This window comes from Mercenaria mercenaria, chromosome 7, assembly GCF_021730395.1.
Source record: "Mercenaria mercenaria strain notata chromosome 7, MADL_Memer_1, whole genome shotgun sequence".
Lineage (NCBI taxonomy): Eukaryota > Metazoa > Mollusca > Bivalvia > Venerida > Veneridae > Mercenaria > Mercenaria mercenaria.
In genome coordinates this window covers 22918050-22933983 of record NC_069367.1, presented here as the reverse complement: position 1 = coordinate 22933983, position 15934 = coordinate 22918050, and the positions used below count along the sequence as shown (strand labels likewise).

General features: G+C 35.0%; 1 protein-coding gene and 1 long non-coding RNA gene across 3 annotated transcripts; both read left to right on the top strand.

Moving 5' to 3' along the window:
* Nucleotides 1-908: 908 nt before the first annotated feature.
* On the top strand, nucleotides 909-6014 carry LOC128558460 (uncharacterized). Of its 2 annotated transcripts, none has more exons than XR_008371643.1 (4): nucleotides 909-1183; nucleotides 1595-1655; nucleotides 4427-4512; nucleotides 5675-6014. It is a non-coding gene; the product is annotated as an uncharacterized LOC128558460 (long non-coding RNA). The 2 variants fall into 2 exon arrangements; XR_008371642.1 differs by having other exon boundaries at nucleotides 909-1481.
* Nucleotides 6015-11873: 5859 nt separating this feature from the next.
* On the top strand, nucleotides 11874-15280 carry LOC128558459 (uncharacterized). Its single transcript, XM_053547784.1, has 3 exons — nucleotides 11874-12034; nucleotides 13801-13920; nucleotides 14908-15280. The coding sequence occupies exons 1-3, from the start codon at nucleotides 11983-11985 to the stop codon at nucleotides 15075-15077; spliced, it is 342 nt and encodes a 113-aa protein (XP_053403759.1). The 5' UTR covers nucleotides 11874-11982; the 3' UTR covers nucleotides 15078-15280.
* The last annotated feature ends 654 nt before the right edge of the window (nucleotides 15281-15934 follow it).

Genomic DNA, 15934 nt, shown 5'->3' with positions numbered 1-15934 from the left:
TTATAAATTAATACAATTATTATTAACCGAAGTCAATTCCATATGTGTGCAGCTTTGTTACTAAATGTTTGTTTCAGGTAGTTCGTTTTAGGTTAAACAATAAAAAGACGCAGACTGTAAATGGTTGACATAATATATGCATTGTAAGACGATAGTTTCATCTCGTCTGTTAAGAAAAAAAAATGCAATTCGTCTAATTAGAGCAATTTTTGAGTTTAATTTATTGACCACGGTAGTAGCATGGAATTGCCAAGACAGAGTTTCATCGATGTATACACTTAGAACTTTCTGATACTTAGCGTTTTCAATGACCGAACCATCTAAAATTAACTCGAGGTTTTTAGAATGTTTTATTTTGACTCCAGAGCTTAATACCATACATTTTGTTTTTGGAGGATGAAGTGACATTTTATTTATCATACACCAGTTATGGACACTATTGAGGCTATATTGAAGTCCAGAATTTTTGTAATACTTCGGGCGGATTAATGTAAGGTGGAGTCTTCGGCATATAGATCAAAAATCTCTATTCGTTTTAGATACTTGACCACAAAACTTGGTATGTAGATAGAAGGCAATAAGGAGATAAGAAAGTCATTTAATTTCGTTGATATAACAAAAATGTATTTGCTATGACAAGGGACACAACACAAATACATAAAAATACGTCTTCTCTAGTAATGAGAATATTGCGAGGTATTTAAATGAAACTTAGTGTGTTAGGCAGACTGATATTCTTTTATTATATTCCAATTAGCTCTCCTCAAGGAACTTTGACGGTACCAACCCGTGCAATGGAAAACCACAATTAAAGTTTTCATTTTGGCTGAAAATATTTTTAAAAATATAGATCTATATTTCTTTCCCAATTTTTCAAACGCTTAGAATGGTACGTTTTGTAAAGTATCATGAATTTATAGGGAATCGATCTTACCGATTTTCGTCGCGAAGCGACGAAAATCGGGATCGAATCCCACTACGGTAACATACGAGGGTATCCAAACAACACATACTATCCAAATAAAAAAATATGGAGTTCCGGTTTAGACCATGGGCGTGCGACGACCCCGATGAAATTCGGGATATCACGGTCTTCGTTAATGTTAATAAGCGTCCGTCAGATCAGTAGGCGAAACGCAATATCCGCACAATAAGATGTCTGCGACCCGAAAGAATATTCAAAGTAAGCTGTTAATTTTGTTGCGTCAGAAGCTAATCAGCCGGTAACGTGACTACACTGATATAATTTGTGATACAAACATGCTTTATTCAATACTGAGTAGCATTTTTAAACGGCGACATTTTAAATATTTTTATATTTAGAGTGAGAGTGGATACAGTATCGATACTGTTACACTGGCGCCGACATTTTGAAAATTTGAGAAAACAAAAACATTCTCCAACGAGTTCTTCAGCTCGGGGAATGAGAGAATAGATTCACCTTTGTGTCGCTTTTCAGATCGTATTTTAATTCCTTTCCGGTACTTTAGTTTCTTTGAACTTCTCAGTTACTCAATAAGCAAACAGTATTGAATTTTTAAAATTAAGAAATGCAGGCATGACTGATAAATGGAATTATTTTACTTTTATATAGAATATGGACGGCACTCCAGTACAGCATGTGCATGGTTGGACCTGTTGACATTTTTAGAAACGTGAGTAACTAACTTTCCATTGTATAATAATAATGTAAACAAACACCCCACCCATAAAAAGCATAGAAATTCCTTATTGCTCAGCCTTAGAAATATAGGGAATCGGGTCGGCTTATAGATTTTAAACAGGCTGGTAACATTGCCCGATCGGGCTTTCGGCATAAAAACTAACATTTTTTGAAAAATAATAAAGATATTTCTTTCAAACTTGGTTCATATGACACAAGTTAAAATAAAAATAACTTGGTTGCCTTCAGTTTTGGTAGAATTATTTCCCCTTTTCAGATTTTTATGACGCATAATTTTTGAAGTGCAAAAAAATTATGTGTTAATGCATTACATTATGCTATTTGCGTTTGTTTCGTATATTCCACACTCATTTGACACCGTGCAAGTTGAGCTTATGATTCTGCCAATAAGCTGTGCTCAGCCTAAATATAGGGAATCGGATTGGCTTATAGAAAAAAATATAGATATTAAACAAGCTGGTAACATTGCCCGATCTGGCTTTCGACATAAAAACTAACATTTTTTGAAAAATAGTAAAGATATTTCTTTCAAACTTGGTTCATATGACACAAATTAAAATAAAAATAACTTGGTTGCCTTCAGTTTTGGTAGAATTATTTCCCCTTTTCAGATTTTTATGACGCATAATTTTTGAAGTCCAAAAAAATTATGTGTTAATGCATTACATTAATCATTTCATTATGCTATTGGCGTTTGTTTCGTATATACCACACTCATTTGACACCGTGCAAATTGTCAACAGTCGGTATAGCGTTGATAAGCGCAACTTGGCGCAGACATGCAATTCAGCTCGATCTTTCTTTGGAATATGTAATACTGTTTACATGTCGTACTGATACAACCACATTTTAAAATAAATCCTTATTGATATGGCCACATTTTAAGATTAAGTCATATCTGATCCCCAACAAATTCGTAATTACAAAAGTACAGCCCTTATCTGGAGCTCTGAAGCATGCTCGATTAGTTGGTCAGAATTATGAAGGAATTGAATTCAAACTGTTCCATAAATGCAAGAGTTTAAGAGTAAGTCAGAACCATAATCATGCAGAAGATGTAATTACTTTCACAAATCACAGGGCTCAAATTTTGGACTCGCTAAATGCAAGTCAGTTTCATGGAATGCGAGTTAAGATAAAAATTTCACACAATTTTTTTTGCAAATACAAATGATAGTCAAAATTGTTGCGGTTTTGGTTAATGTTTGTAGATTCGCTTTCATTTGAGGATAACAGAAAACACAACATCTTTTTTAGCCTGGCACCCTGGCTGCATGGTTATTTTTATATAAATATTGGAAACATTTTATAAGAAAATTTTACGCCTCTAAAAAAGCACAATTTTTTCTGATGGCTGAACCTATGTTCGGAGCCAGGGGCAATAAAAAACCTTAATGTAGAAACAATCTTCTGGAGTTACTTCCCTCTTAATGAAGAAAACTGATATATGTAAATAAGAACAAACATAGGGACGGGAGCCAGTCTACATCTTTTTTGGTTAGCCATTTTTTGTTGAATGGATTACTGATTATATTAAAAGAAATGTAGAGGTCTATCTTATAATTAAATCTAGAACGCAGGCTATCTTACTAATTCTTACATGTATACAGTTGAATCGGTATTTATAATATTAAGTACGAAAATTTGCCTTGCCGTAGTTTCAGCCAGTAGTTAAGTTACGCCATCAATGATGCGTTCCAAATACTTTAAGGGTCATTTTGAGTTATAACGCACAAAATTGTATGCCAAGGAAAACCGTGCAAACAATATTGATGTTCTAGCATGATTTTTTAGGATATTCTTACATTTTTAATTGAAAGTCTAAATTTGCAAACTTGTAGATTTCAGATTTAGCAACAAGAAAAAAAAGCTACGTGCTAAAATTTGCAGTACGTTGGTCAAAAAAGTTAAATTTGAGCTCTGCAAATGCAAACTGAAGCCGCTCACATTACTTGTTGTTCCGATGCATTCATTTCCTGTTCTTCTAGGAATCCCCAGTCGATCATGTCCCAAACAATATGATGAAGTATTTTGAGGGTATGAGCTAGACCAGTAACTGTTGTTTTATGGTTCAAAATTCAGCTTTAAGTTCAGGCATGTGAAATAATAATTTGGTGTCAGGCTTGGAAAATTTTCTATCTGGTTGCCAGAATGGGTTAGTTGAAATCTGAATTTTGTACACTGCACACATACTCAAATATATTTAAAGTTATATCTATACATTTATGAATCATGACCGTCACATACCAATAAACAATCGTAGCATTTTGTCGGCTCCTGTGTTCATACTAAACTGAGGAAGGCAGAACAGATTCTTCTAGCTGCTTTACAAGTCTGTTTTTGCCTTTTAATGATATCGAGCAAAGTGAAGGTCATAGACCACCAAGTCAAAAAGGTACCTGGAATTCACTGGGTTAAAGTAATGTTTTGCTGTTCTGGCTGGTCAGTCGTGTAAACAAACCTATACTCATACAGTGACTTTTCTTTTTCAAAACTGAAATTTTTAACCGCATTTACTTTGTTTCATTGTACATTTTGACAAAATTTGCTACTGTTTTATTTTCATTAAAAAAGTTTTATTTCACAAATTTCTCCCACCATGCCAATAATATAATTGGGGTCATTTTATTGGCATGAAAATTGAAAAACTGCAAAAAAGATGTTAGCCCTTAGACCTTTGAAATTTCAAAACTGCTGGTTGTCCATGTTTTCTTAATTTGCTCACTTTTTCACTATTTTCAGGCATCTTGGTCTATTATACAGAGTATTGTTGTACTGCTCCAAAGTGCTTGTTGACAGAATGAAACCACTTGCTTGCAGCTCATAAGGTATTTCTATCTTTCTGTTTCTTTATTATATAGTTGCAGCTGTGGGCAGCAGTTTCAATCATTCAAAAAGCATGATAATTACTGTATACAAATTAGTATTTGTGTGGACAGATTTTTGCGATTTAGTCAGTGCACAGAATCAAATACCAAGGAACATTAGACGTAAAAAAATTGTCTGTTTCCGGTATCCTGACCTACCATAAATTTTTGGCCAGACCCTAAATGTTTTTATGGCCTTTGAGAACTTTTTTTTATCAACTTTTTGACAAAAAGTTGCAAAACTGCACTTTTTATGCTTTAAACATGGACAGTGATGTTATAAATCAACTTACTAATGCTCTAGAGGCATAACACCCCTATTTGTATTTATTTTTTGACACAAAAATAATTTCCAAAAAGTCTCCCTAAAAATAATTTTAAAAAATCCAAAGAAAAAGTTCTTCTGACCTACCTACCCTAATTTTTTTTAGCATGTTACCGGAAACAAAGAATTTTTTTTTAAGCCTTAGTAAAGACTCCCATTTCATTTTCTTGATGAAAAAACATTTCTGGACAAAACCATAAAAATTAATACATGTATGCAAATTTAAACAATTATTAGCTCGATCGCATGTCACAGGGTGACAACATGAGTTGATGTTCGTCATGTGTCAACAAGTTGTAAAAAATCTTCTTCAGAACCCTTGGGCAGATTTACACCAAACTTCACAGAATGATCATGGGGTGGTCCTCTTTCAAAATTACCCAAAGAATTTAATTCCATATAGAACTCACCGAAAAGAAAAACTTTGAAAATGATGTCAGAAATTGTTAGCCGGCAGGGCTTTTCATCCTTATATGACAGAGGCCTATATTCGGCCACTTCCCAATCCAAAAATATTGCATTTTTACCCAGCATCCCAAAATGCAAGGTAACATTTCCCAAAAATCACATCAACAAATGGTTTAATTTTGTTTACAGCTTCGTATTACCGGAGGAAGCGGTTCTCAGATATTGATTTTTTAGTGAGCTTTTGTGATCGCGCTGCGTCCGTCGTCCGTGCGTGCGTCCATAAACTTTTGCTTGTGACCACTCTAGCGGTCACATTTTTCATGGGATCTTTATGGAAGTTGGTTGGGGTCTCTTTTTATCAATTTACAATGTTTGATTTGTGTTTTACAGGTTTACTTCTTGAGAGCAGGCAGCTACAAAATGGAAGGTCAGCAAATCCAGTATACTTGAAAAGCAAGAAAGAAACACCAGAAAATATGAAAAGACAGAAATACAAGGGAACTTGAATAAAAAAAAACTTTTAAGGATAGGAATTCAGGATTTACTTGGAAACTAAATTTATTTTGAGAGTAGCAGTGATTGACTAAGCTCTGTTACTTTAAGAGATAATGTATTATCACATTGGTTTTGTTATTGTCGAGCCCGCTTGCGGAAGCGAAGACATAGTTGTCCAAATGTCTGTTCGGTGTATGTGCGTGCGTGCGTCCGTCTGGATTTGTTTGTCCAGACCATAACTGGACATGCATGGAGCAATCTTGTTTATATTTGGTATGAATGTTAACCTCAGTGAGACGGAGTGTCATGCACAAACCCCAGGTTCCTATCTCAAAGGCCAAGGTCACACTTACAGGTCAAAGGTCAAATTCAAAAATGACTTTGTCTGGAGCATTTCTTCTTCATGCATGGAGGGATTTTGATGTAACTTGGCACAATTGTTCACCATCATGAGATGGAGTGTGATGCGCAAGAACCAGGTCCCTAAGTCTAAGGTCAAGGTCACACTTAGAGGTCAAAGGATACAAGAATGACAACTTTGTCCGGAGTATTTCTTCTTCATGCATGGAGGGATTTTGATGTAACTTGGCACAAATGTTCACCACCATGAGATGGAGTGTCATGCGGAAGAACCAGTTCCCAAGGCCACACTTAGAGGTCAAAAGTCAGATACAAGAATGACTTTGTCTGGAGCATTTCTTTTTGATGCATAGAGGGATTTCGATGTAACTTGGCACAATTGTTCATCATCATGCGACGGAGGGTCATGCATAAGATCCTAGAATTACTTCCCTTTGTTGTTACTATAAATAGCTTACATTTGTAACTTTTTATTACTGGTCATAGGGAAAAATCAAGACCACTTTTCTGTAGTACAACATGCATGTTACATCCAATTTTTCAGGTGTATTTTGACCTATCTCTGGTGGTGCGGATTTTTTGTGTGGACTTAGAATTTTTTATATATTTTTTTTTTAGCTCACCTGTCACATAGTAACAAGGTGAGCTTTTGTGATCACCCGTCGTCCGTCGTCAGTCCGTCCGTGCGTGCGTCCGTGCGTCCGTCAACAATTTCTAGTCTGCACAATAGTGGTTTCATTTATGATTTTATTTTAACCAAACTTGCACACAACTTGTATCACCATAAGATCTCGGTTTCTTTCTTGAACTGGCCAGATTCTATTATGGGTTCCAGAGTTATGGCCCCTGAAAGGGCCAAACTCAGCTATTTTGACCTTGTCTGCACAATAGCACTTTATTTATGATATGATTTTTACCAAACTGGCACACAACTTGTGTCACCATAAGATCTTGGTTCCTTTCTTGAACTGGTCATTTCCATTATGGGTTCCAGAGTTATGGCCCCTGAAAGGGCCAGAATTAGCTATTTTGACCTTGACTGCACAAAGCAGCTTCATTTATGATTTGATTTTAACCAAACTTGCACACAACTTGTATCACTATAAGATCTTGGTTCCTTTCTTGAACAGACTAGATTCCGTTATGGGTTCCAGAGTTATGGCCCCTGAAAAGGCCAGAATTAGCTATTTTGACCTTGTCTGCACAATAGCAGCTTCATTTATGATTTGAATTTAATCAAACTTGCACAAAACTTGTATTGCCATAAGATCTCAGTTCCTTTGTTGAACCGGCCAGATCCCTTAATGGGTTCCAGAGTTATGGCCCCTGAAAGAGCCAAAATTAACTATTTTGACCTTGTCTGCACAATAGCAGCTTCATTTATGATTTGATTTTAACCAAACTTGCACACAACTTGTATCACCACAAGATCTTGGTTCTTTTCTTGAACTGGCCAGATTCCATCATGGCTTCCAGAGTTATGGCCCTTGAAAGGTCCAAAATTGGCTATTTTGGCTTTTGCAGCCATATGGAGACTTCATTTATGTTTTTTTTTTTATACAAACTTCCAAAATATCTTCAACAACAATAAATCTTGGATTCCATGACAAATCAGATCCAGTCGTAGGTTCCAGAGTTATTTTATATCTGATTACCTCCCCTGATTGTAGTCAAAATGAATTTATATCAATAAGTACTTATAGAACTTATTTGAAATTTCATTATTGTCATTAGTTGGACTGAGCCAATCAGGGTAGATAACTATGGACTGATTTTATGTCAAATTACCTCCCTTTATTTCAAATTAAAATGGGTATATCTCAGTAACTAATGAAGATACTGATCTGAAATTTCATTTATGTTAACAGATTTATTTGGCAGATCCTTCTTTTGTTCACTTACAAACATTTTTTTTTAATTACTTCCCTTTTATGTTACTATAAATAGCTTATTTTAGTAACTTTGTTATTTGCCGTAGGGAAAAACAAAGACCACTTTTCTGTGGTACAACATGGATGGTACCTCCAATTTTTAGGTGTATTTTGACATATCTGTACCTTGTAAGAATTTTTTTTCTTTTTGGTTAAAATTTCTTTCCTTTTGTTGTTCCTATCCTTTGGACTTAGATATTTTTTCTGAGGACCTTCTTGTCCTCAAGTGCAATGATAACAGGTGAGCGATATAGGCCATCATGGCCCTCTTGTTTTAAATTTTTTTTTGATTTTTTTTTTTAATTTACATTCCTTTATTGTTACTGTAAATAATTTATATTGTAACTTTTTGCAATCTCTTTTATTTGGCATAAATGTTTGCCTCAGTGAGACAAGGAGTGTCATGTACAACTCCCAGTCCTTTTGACAGCTGGCGGGCTCGACATATTGCCCATGGGCATCTAGTTCTCATAAAACATACTAAAGTTTCATTAATCTTATTTTAGATAATTGTTTTCTGGTTTATTTTGTAAAGAATGTCTACTACATTGTAATTAACATAGTTACAGTAAAGTAATATTTTTCATGAGATTTTAAAGAGAATGTTCTGTTATACCCCCATGTAGTAAGCTTGTCTGTCTTTCAGTCAGTAGGTTTTCATGGCTTCCAGATGAAAAGCTTGACCGATTTAAATATTTTTGGTACATAGGTACAGGTCAAGACGACTTTGGGGTCAGTAGGTCAAAGGTCAAGATAACTTGCAAACGCTTTGGCCTGGGATCTTAGCTTTTGTAACACAGGTGTAAAATGATAAAATACAGGTTGTTTGAATTTGAGGTCATAGATCAAAGGTCAAGGTCACAGTGACCTTGAACATTGAACCGTTTCCGAGTGATAACTTGAGACCTTGAGCCTGGGATGATAAAGTTTGTACACAGGTGTCACATCATGAAATACAGGTCAGGTTTTACTTTGAGGTCAGTAGGTCAAGGTCACAATAAGGCAAAACAGTGAAATGTTTTTCAGATTATAACTTGAGAATGCTTGAGCCTAGGATCATGAAAATTGTTAGGGAGGTTGATTATGACCAGCAGGTGACCCCTAATGATGTTGAGGTCAGTAGGTCACAGGTCAAGGTCACACTGACCTGGTTCTTTAAAATAATGCACGGAGGGGCACCTGGGGTCTTCCTCCACCATTAAAACTGGAAAGTCGCCATATGACCTATCTTGTGTCGGTGTGATGTTAAATTCAACAAAATAACGGTTCTTTAAAACAGTTTTTTGACAATAACTTCAGGATGCTTGGGATGAGAAACACAAAATTTAGTACAAGGTTGGTCTTGACCAGCAGATTACCTGTATTGATTTAGAGTTCCAAAGGTCAGGATGACGGGGAACATTTAAAAACCTTTTCCATACAACAATGTGAGCTTTTGTGATCGCCCACGCCGATGTCCATTCAGTCCGTCGTCAACAATTTGACTGTCGACACTCTAGAGGTCACAATTTTGACCTAATCTTTATGAAACTTGGTCAGAATGTTAACCTTAAAAAATATTGGACACATTTGATATTGGGTCATCTGGGATCAAAAACTAGGTCACAAAGTTAAATCAAAGAAAAAGCTGGTTAACACTGTAGAGGTCACAGTTAAGACTATATCTTCATGAAACTTGGTCAGAATGTTTATCTTGATGATCTCAAGGTCCAGTCTGAATCTGGGTTATGTAGGGTCAAAAACTAGGTCACTAGGTCAAATCAAAGAAAAAACTAAACACTCTAGAAGCCACATTTATGACCATATCTTAATGAAACTTGGTCAAAATGTTAATCTTAATGATCCATAGATCAGAATTTAAAATCTGGCTTAAGTGGGGGCAAAAACTAGGTCACCAGGTTAAATCAAGGGAAAAGCTTGTTAACACTCTAGAGGTCACAATTTTGGCCCAATCTTAATGAAACTTGGTCAGAATGTTACTCTCAATAAAATATTGGACGAGTTTGAAATTGGGTCATCTAGGGTCCAAAAACTAGGTCACCAGGCCAAATCAAATGGAAAAGCTTGTTAACACTGTAGTGGCCACATTTATGACCATATCTTAATGAAACTTGGTCAGAATGTTAATCTTGATGATCTATAGGCCAAGTTAAATCTGGGTCAGGTGGGATTAAAAACTAGGTCACTACATCAAATCAAAGGAAAAGCTTGTTAACACTCTAGAGGCCACATTTATGACTGCATCTTCATGAAACTTAAACAGAATGTTAATCTTGATGATCTTTAAGTCAAGTTTGAATCTGGGTCATGTGGGGTAAAAAACTAGGCCATCAAGTCAAATCAAAGGAAAAGCTAGTTAAATCTTTAGAGGCTACATTTATGATCATATCTTAATGTAACTTGGTCAGAATGTTATCTTGATGATCTTTAGGTCAATATGTCAGATGAGCGATACAGGGCCATCATGGCCCTCTTGTTTATTTGTTCTTGTTGTAAGAGAAATTGTACATTTTAGAATACAGATTACAGCAAGTCACATTTTCTTTATTTGACAATACTTATTTCAAAGCCTGACAAAAGTATCAAGTACTGTTATTAAAAGTTGTTATTCACAGTTCAGCTCTATTTCTTGTATGGATAAAACAAATTATGTGATCTGTGATCATTATAAATGTGTATACAGATAAACCTTAAACATGTGAACATTTTATTCAATAAATAAAGTGTAATGCAAGTCTTTGTAATGTGTATATAAAAGCAAAATCAGGATTTGTTTTAGGAGTAATTTCAGAATTACACTTAACACAAATAGAAAAAAATCAAGCCTGCACAAGAAGGCTAATATGTCTCCCTAGACTGAGCTCTTAACCTGCTGTGGTGCAAATAGATTGTTGATGTGTGTGTCTGTTTAGTCTTGTTAACAGTGAGTTGCAATCTAGTAACTTTTCAGTTTGTATGATTTTTAGCTCACCTGAGCACAGTGTGAGCTGATGTGATCACCTTAAGTCTGTCATTGTGCTTCTCAACAATTTGCCTGTTAACACCCTAGTAGGCAAATTTTTTTTTAAATGTTAAAGGGATGCGTTGAAGTCTGATCGATTCCCGATTGAGGCAGTGCCTTATTTCATATTATTTTATACGAGTATAAAGGTTAAAACATTAAAGCAAATGGACATTCTTTTTGTTTTGTTTCTGTTGTTTAATCGTCACACCGACATAATTGTAGATTATTTGTCGACTTTGCAGTATTTGATGATGGAGGCCCCAGGCGTCCATCCAGGCATTACTTCATCCCGGAAGGAAACCTTGGTAGAACGTAAGCCAGCTGGATGGCCTTTTCACATTAGTAATTCTATGCCTCAAGTGAGGTTTGAACCCACATCGATGAGGGCCAGGTGATTTGAAGTCAGCGGCCTTAACCACTCGGCAACAAAGCCTCCACTAATATACGTGTGGGCCCTTGCGCGTGTGTGTGTGTGTACAAACTCGACATTGCAACAGATGTATGGACGAGGAACCATAATGGCACAAGTCTCCTTAATTTATGAAACAAACTATTCTTTTTCTTTTTCTTCTTCTTCTTCTGGAAGTGATTAAAGTGAAACTGTCAATGCAGTTCCTATGCCAAACCTGTTCAATGTTTGTGTACATCAATAACAAAATATATAGAAAAAGAACACAATCGAGTGTGAATAAAATGCTATGTCGGGGCCTCAACTGATGCAAGCGACTAAAATTTTGGAGGAGGAGCTAACTGTAAATGTTGACAAATTGTAAGCTTTTATCCTATAACTGTTATAAGGAAGTAGGTCGTTCTGGATTGCTTCAGTTTGCGTTTGGCGTGCGTCTTCTAACCGTCTGAAAACAGTATTTGCGTTTACGTTTAATTTGGAAGAATAAAAGTTTCTGAAAATGAATAACTTAACTGCATTGTGTTTGGGTTTTCTAATTGTTTGCGTTTTGGGTGAGTAAAATATATATTTTTATGCATGAATTTTAACGATTTTATAGGTTAATTATCAAACTCGGATATTTTATAAAATGTGTCTACTCTTATTCTTTGCTTTCTTAATAATTGTCCTTCTTGTTGTGAACATTTCTCTTATAAAACAATCTTTGGATTGACTGTCTTCGATAAGATAATTATAAGATATATTTCTTAGGAAATTTCTTTTTTTTATTATTATAAAGGATGCATTTACGACGCGATCATAGTTTGCATTTTATCAAAATATGTGTACTTTAAAATTTGTTGGCTATTTTCATGTTGGCCTGTGTTATAGGCTTTCATGACAATATAATTCGTTTATTCTGTGTGGCTAGTGTGGATTACTTGGTTACCGTACTGATTTCCTTCTATACTTTACATAACCAATACCATTTTCAGTATCAGTGTAGATCATGATCAGATTGCACGGTTCGCCATTCAATCGGTATCTTTTTGGCAAGCACCCCTTTTAACAGTTAATGGTACTGTCCAAATTGAAAGATGGACAAGTTCATTATAGAAAATTAACAGGGTAAGGGTTAGAATAATACTGAACGTACAATTTTGAAATTTAGTCTACGCATAGAACAATATAAAGTTGTTACAATTTCAAAATTTTTGAAATGCGCTATCATACCCTATCACAAACGAGCATTTAATATGTGTGTGAAATTTAAGCATTTACTAGTAAAAAAATATCAAAATATTCACTTCCTTATTTCTGTAAATTGTATATATTCATTTTCTAAAAACGCATCTTTCATGCGTATTTTGTGAGTTAATAAAAACGGGCTTTGGTAATTAAGTAAATAAAATTATATTTTTGCGTAAATTAATCAGGATTATTGAAATTTTGATATGTTGGTTTAAACACATTTTATTTCCGAAATTCATGAACCATTTACAAGGCTCCTACTTACTTCTTACTTCTTAATACTTACTTCTTACTTCTTAATACTTACTTAAACAATAATTACGGACCATAGCACCTTTCTTATATTTCCGAACAAATCATGCACTTTCAATATTTCAAATTAGTTAAGATATATACATGTAATCTTGTATCGGATGATTATATTTCTACATAGTTATTTTGTTGAGTGTTTTACTCGTATTCAAATAAATTGTTAGACAAAATTTGTTTGATAGTTTGTTTTACTACAAGCTTTTGATATTATGAGACAGAAATTTTGTCGATTTCCATCAGGCAGCAGGCGATATTGAGTAACCTATTTAAGCTACTGGACTAGTAATGACGATCGCCTTTTCCCGTTTGATAACGTATTTTGGCATCCTCCGTTCGGTTATGATCGAAGGGTGCCGCAATAGCGTTACAAACAATATCTTTGTATCATTATGGGTATAGTGGACGCAACTTGACCCCGATGGTTGACCTTTACATTATAATACATAATGAGGCACAACCTATTATTGAAAAGGAGTGTACGTAAAACACAGAGCTACCGAGAAAAGGGAAAAATAAATTTGTGTAAATATGAATTAGTGTATTGGAAAGTTTTAACTGACCCAAATGTAAGCATATATACTTTGATACTGCATTGTATCAAACTAATTCCATATAAATATACACGGCTACCCTAAGCACCCTTGATTTCTATAATGAAATAATCGATATGAATAATCAGCCTAAGGTCAACCATCGCGGTCAAGTTGCGACTACTATACACTGCCTTAAAGTTTTAGTACAATTATACACTTTTAATACTTTCTTTTCTTTTCAGTTTCAAGTGCATCAGCCATCAAATGTTACACTTGCGTAGGATGCAACGACCCTTTTGATAAGAGTAAGGCTCAAACAGATACCTGCGCAGGATCCTGTCTGAAAACAAAGACGGATGGAAGTAAGAAAATTACACTAAACCATAATAATTGTAAATAAAACAAGACTTCCAGGGGAATAATACATTTGACATTTCTATTTAGAAAGAGCGTAATGAACAAAAATGATATGCCAATTTAAGAATAATAAATTTAATGAAATGATAGCCAATTTAAGCACAGTGATGTCATCGTTATTTTTCCCTTTTATAACCGTAACCAAAGTGTTGGGATTTATGTCAAAATTTTCCTTGATACCATTGAAAATTGAACTTAAATTTCTTTTACATTCTTTTTGTACAAACTAAGAATATTGTATTACGACCTACAAAATGTGATTATCTATGTTGCTTTTGACTGATTTGCCGTTTATAGCAATGCCTTTATAAGGAGATATGATGATGCCACCCGTGCCAAATATTGCGGCCGGGGTCATTAAATGAAGTTTTGCAAATGGTTATATCTTCTTTGTTTGTAGTTCGATTTTTATTACCTTTCTCGCCAGTATAATGTGTCAAAAAGCGCCTTTTAATAAGAAATTTTTAGCCACATTATAACATGGAACGACAAACGCCGTCTTTTTATGGAATATTTATTGAATTGTTACTGGTTATTGCCGTTGACGGATTACTAATGGCACAGTGTGCCTGACGTGTCATAATTATAATGACCCCTCTGACGACAATATACAAACCCAAAGAGACTCTTTCTAAATAAAAGTTGTTTCTTTTGATCATAAATGCTCGATGGTATACGAGTACATGTACTTCTGATAGTACTTGAACAATTAAATTTGTTCAAGTATTACATCCCCGAACATATTAATCTTTTCAAAATGATACATGTACTTTCACAACATATAATTTTGTACATTTTATGCAGGTTTTGCACAAAATAAACTAGTATTAACGTACGTGTTCAGGGAGTTTCACAAGCTACTCGGACATTCTTGTTTAAGATATGAGCGTTTAACGAATAGATTAAAACTTAGTTATAATTTTCTGTTACAGATGTGATAAGAGTTTGCTCACCTATTAGCGCTGGAGACGATTGTGAAAGCAAGGGCGGAGCCGAAGCGTGTTCGTGCACGAAAGATCTGTGTAACAGTGCGTCAGGAATGAGCTTTCCCCTCGTCGGCCTCTGTCTGTCCCTTTTCACCATGTTTCTGTGGGTGAAATAATGGAAACGAAAACGGACGTGTGCATTATTTTAGACTTTGTAGTTCATTTCAATTTTAAGTAAGAAGTATTGTACAATTTTTTTAGGTCGTTTATTTCTTTTTATTTGAAAGAAGTTCAGTCCTATTTCAGTTCTTAGTATGATTGTAATGTTATTGTTACATAATCTATATATCCACTCTTCTGTATTAAGAATATACCAGTGCATACAGCAGTGTTTGTCTTTTTCCCGTTTCGAACTAGGACAAAATATCGCTGGGACTAAATTGTAGATGGCAGTGTCCTTTCAAAAGATTTTTTGAAAATTTCTAGTGAAGTCGTATAAAACAGATATTTCAGATGGTCGTGTCTATTCATTGTAGAACGACTTCATTGGTTTTAAGCACAGGCGCTTGGTGTCATGACCTACATCTTCCCCCCCCCCCCCCCAACCCCACCCCTTACCAACTGTTTAACATAGGCAATATATTTTAGCATTTCAACATTTTAACATGCATTGAGCATAGGTGAAGATCATAAAACGTGTTTTGTTACGATTTCAGTATGCTTTAACAATGCACCTTTTTACCATTAATGTTCTTCAAAAATAAAAATGCAATTCCCACTAGGAAACAATAGTAGATTCAGCTTTTTAATTAGCACTTTCCTATGACTCTCTGGTTTTTCAATCCACGGATCTGTAACCATTTGTCAATCACACCGGTCCGGGCTGACAACTAACATTTCGGGTCCGACGAGAAATCAATTTTCTAGCAAAAATCGATCAATTTTACCTGTAGGGGACGCTTCCCTGTGAACTGTCCCTGCGTTTGTACTGCCCTATCGCTTTCGGGTTCCTAAATTAAAACGCTTACGACTA